General features: G+C 48.2%; 1 protein-coding gene across 1 annotated transcript; it reads left to right on the top strand.

The window, feature by feature from the left end:
• The first annotated feature begins 425 nt into the window (after positions 1-425).
• LOC140452952 (uncharacterized) lies at positions 426-1,007 on the top strand. Its single transcript, XM_072547270.1, has one exon. It carries the CDS (start codon positions 426-428, stop codon positions 1,005-1,007), a length of 582 nt encoding a protein of 193 aa, XP_072403371.1.
• Positions 1,008-1,513: the final 506 nt, after the last annotated feature.

Raw genomic sequence — 1,513 nt, 5'->3', positions numbered from 1 at the left:
ATTAGGAAGGTTGCAGAGGCCGGACCATCGGGGTTGCAAGGCGTAACTGCCGCAACCTCGGCAGTCAAGGCTAAGCAAAAAAGGAAAGAAGTAAAACCTTCAGAGGGGCAAAGCTCTAAAGCAGCGCCAAAGAAGGTTAACACTTCGACCAAACACAAGGCTCGCCCTAAGGATGATAAGTCGAGGGAAGGAGCTAAAGAAGGAATAATCCCGAAAGAAGTCCGTACCGACTTGCAGGGGAGTGCTACAAACCCGCCCAGAAGGCTAGAAGCCACTGAGCGGGTGGCCGCTCCCATGGAAGGGGTAGCGGACACGGGAAAACCCGAAAGTTAGCCTTCAGTTTAGAGGAAGGCAGAGTAAAGGTCCTGCAGGTCAACCTTCATCATGCTAAAGCTGCGTCGGCGGTTTTGTGCAGAAGGTTTGACATGGAAGGCTTGGACTTGGCCCTACTGCAGGAACCATGGCTCTACGGAGGGAAGATTGCAGGCTTGAAGCCGCAACAAGGTAAGTTACTATACGATGCGAAAGGAGAGACACCTCGAGCATGCATTGTATATGGTAACGAAGTAAACTGTACACTGATTCCGGATCTTTGCTCCGGAGACTTTGTTACAGGTATTTTAACCGCTTCCACCGAGGAAGGTAGTAAAAGATGGTTGGTCTGTTCTGCCTACTTCGCTGGAGAGAAGGTCTTCCGCCCAGGCATAGTAGAGGACGTTATAACCTACAGCCGAAGGGAGAACCTTCATCTAATACTGGGATGTGATGCCAATGCCCACCATCTGGCATGGGGGAGTACGAACATCAACAGTCGAGGTGAGTCTTTACTACAGTTCATCTTAAGCATGGGTTTAGAAATAGCCAATATAGGAAATAAACCTACCTTCGTTACGGCCACGCGCAAAGAAGTCTTAGATGTAACACTTTGCAGTGAAAAAACGTACGATACTATAAAGAATTGGCATGTGTCAGAGGAACCTTCATGTTCCGACCATAGGCACATTTGATTTGATTTAATTACTTCGACTCGAATGGTGGAAAGGTTCAGGAACCCGAGAGAGACGGATTGGGAAGGCTATAGAGGCTCACTCGAGAAGTCTCTTGAGGGAGGAATCGGCACCATAAAAGATACGGAAGATCTCGAACTGACAGTCGAAACGGCGAGGGGAGCTGTTCTGGCCGCTTACCAGGAGAATTGTCCAGAGAGAGAAAAGAAAGGAAAGAAAAACACACCCTGGTGGAATGAACACTTACAAAAGCTTAGGGCAGATGTAAGAAGGCTATTCAATAAAGCCAAATTCAACCAGAACTGGGCCATTTATAGAGAAAAACTGACGCAATATAATAAGGAGATCCGAAAAGCCAAAAGAGACTCGTGGCGAAAGTTCTGCGAGGAAGTCGAACAGGCTCCCGCATGTTCCAGAATCCACAAGGTCCTGGCTAAGGATGGTATTGCGAATCAGGTCGGCCTCTTGAAGAAAGAGGACGAAACGTATGTAGAAACCCTGGAGGA

This window comes from Diabrotica undecimpunctata, chromosome 11 (assembly GCF_040954645.1).
Source record: "Diabrotica undecimpunctata isolate CICGRU chromosome 11, icDiaUnde3, whole genome shotgun sequence".
Lineage (NCBI taxonomy): Eukaryota > Metazoa > Arthropoda > Insecta > Coleoptera > Chrysomelidae > Diabrotica > Diabrotica undecimpunctata.
The sequence above is the reverse complement of the archived record's forward strand: the minus strand, read 5'-3'. Positions and strand labels throughout refer to the sequence as shown.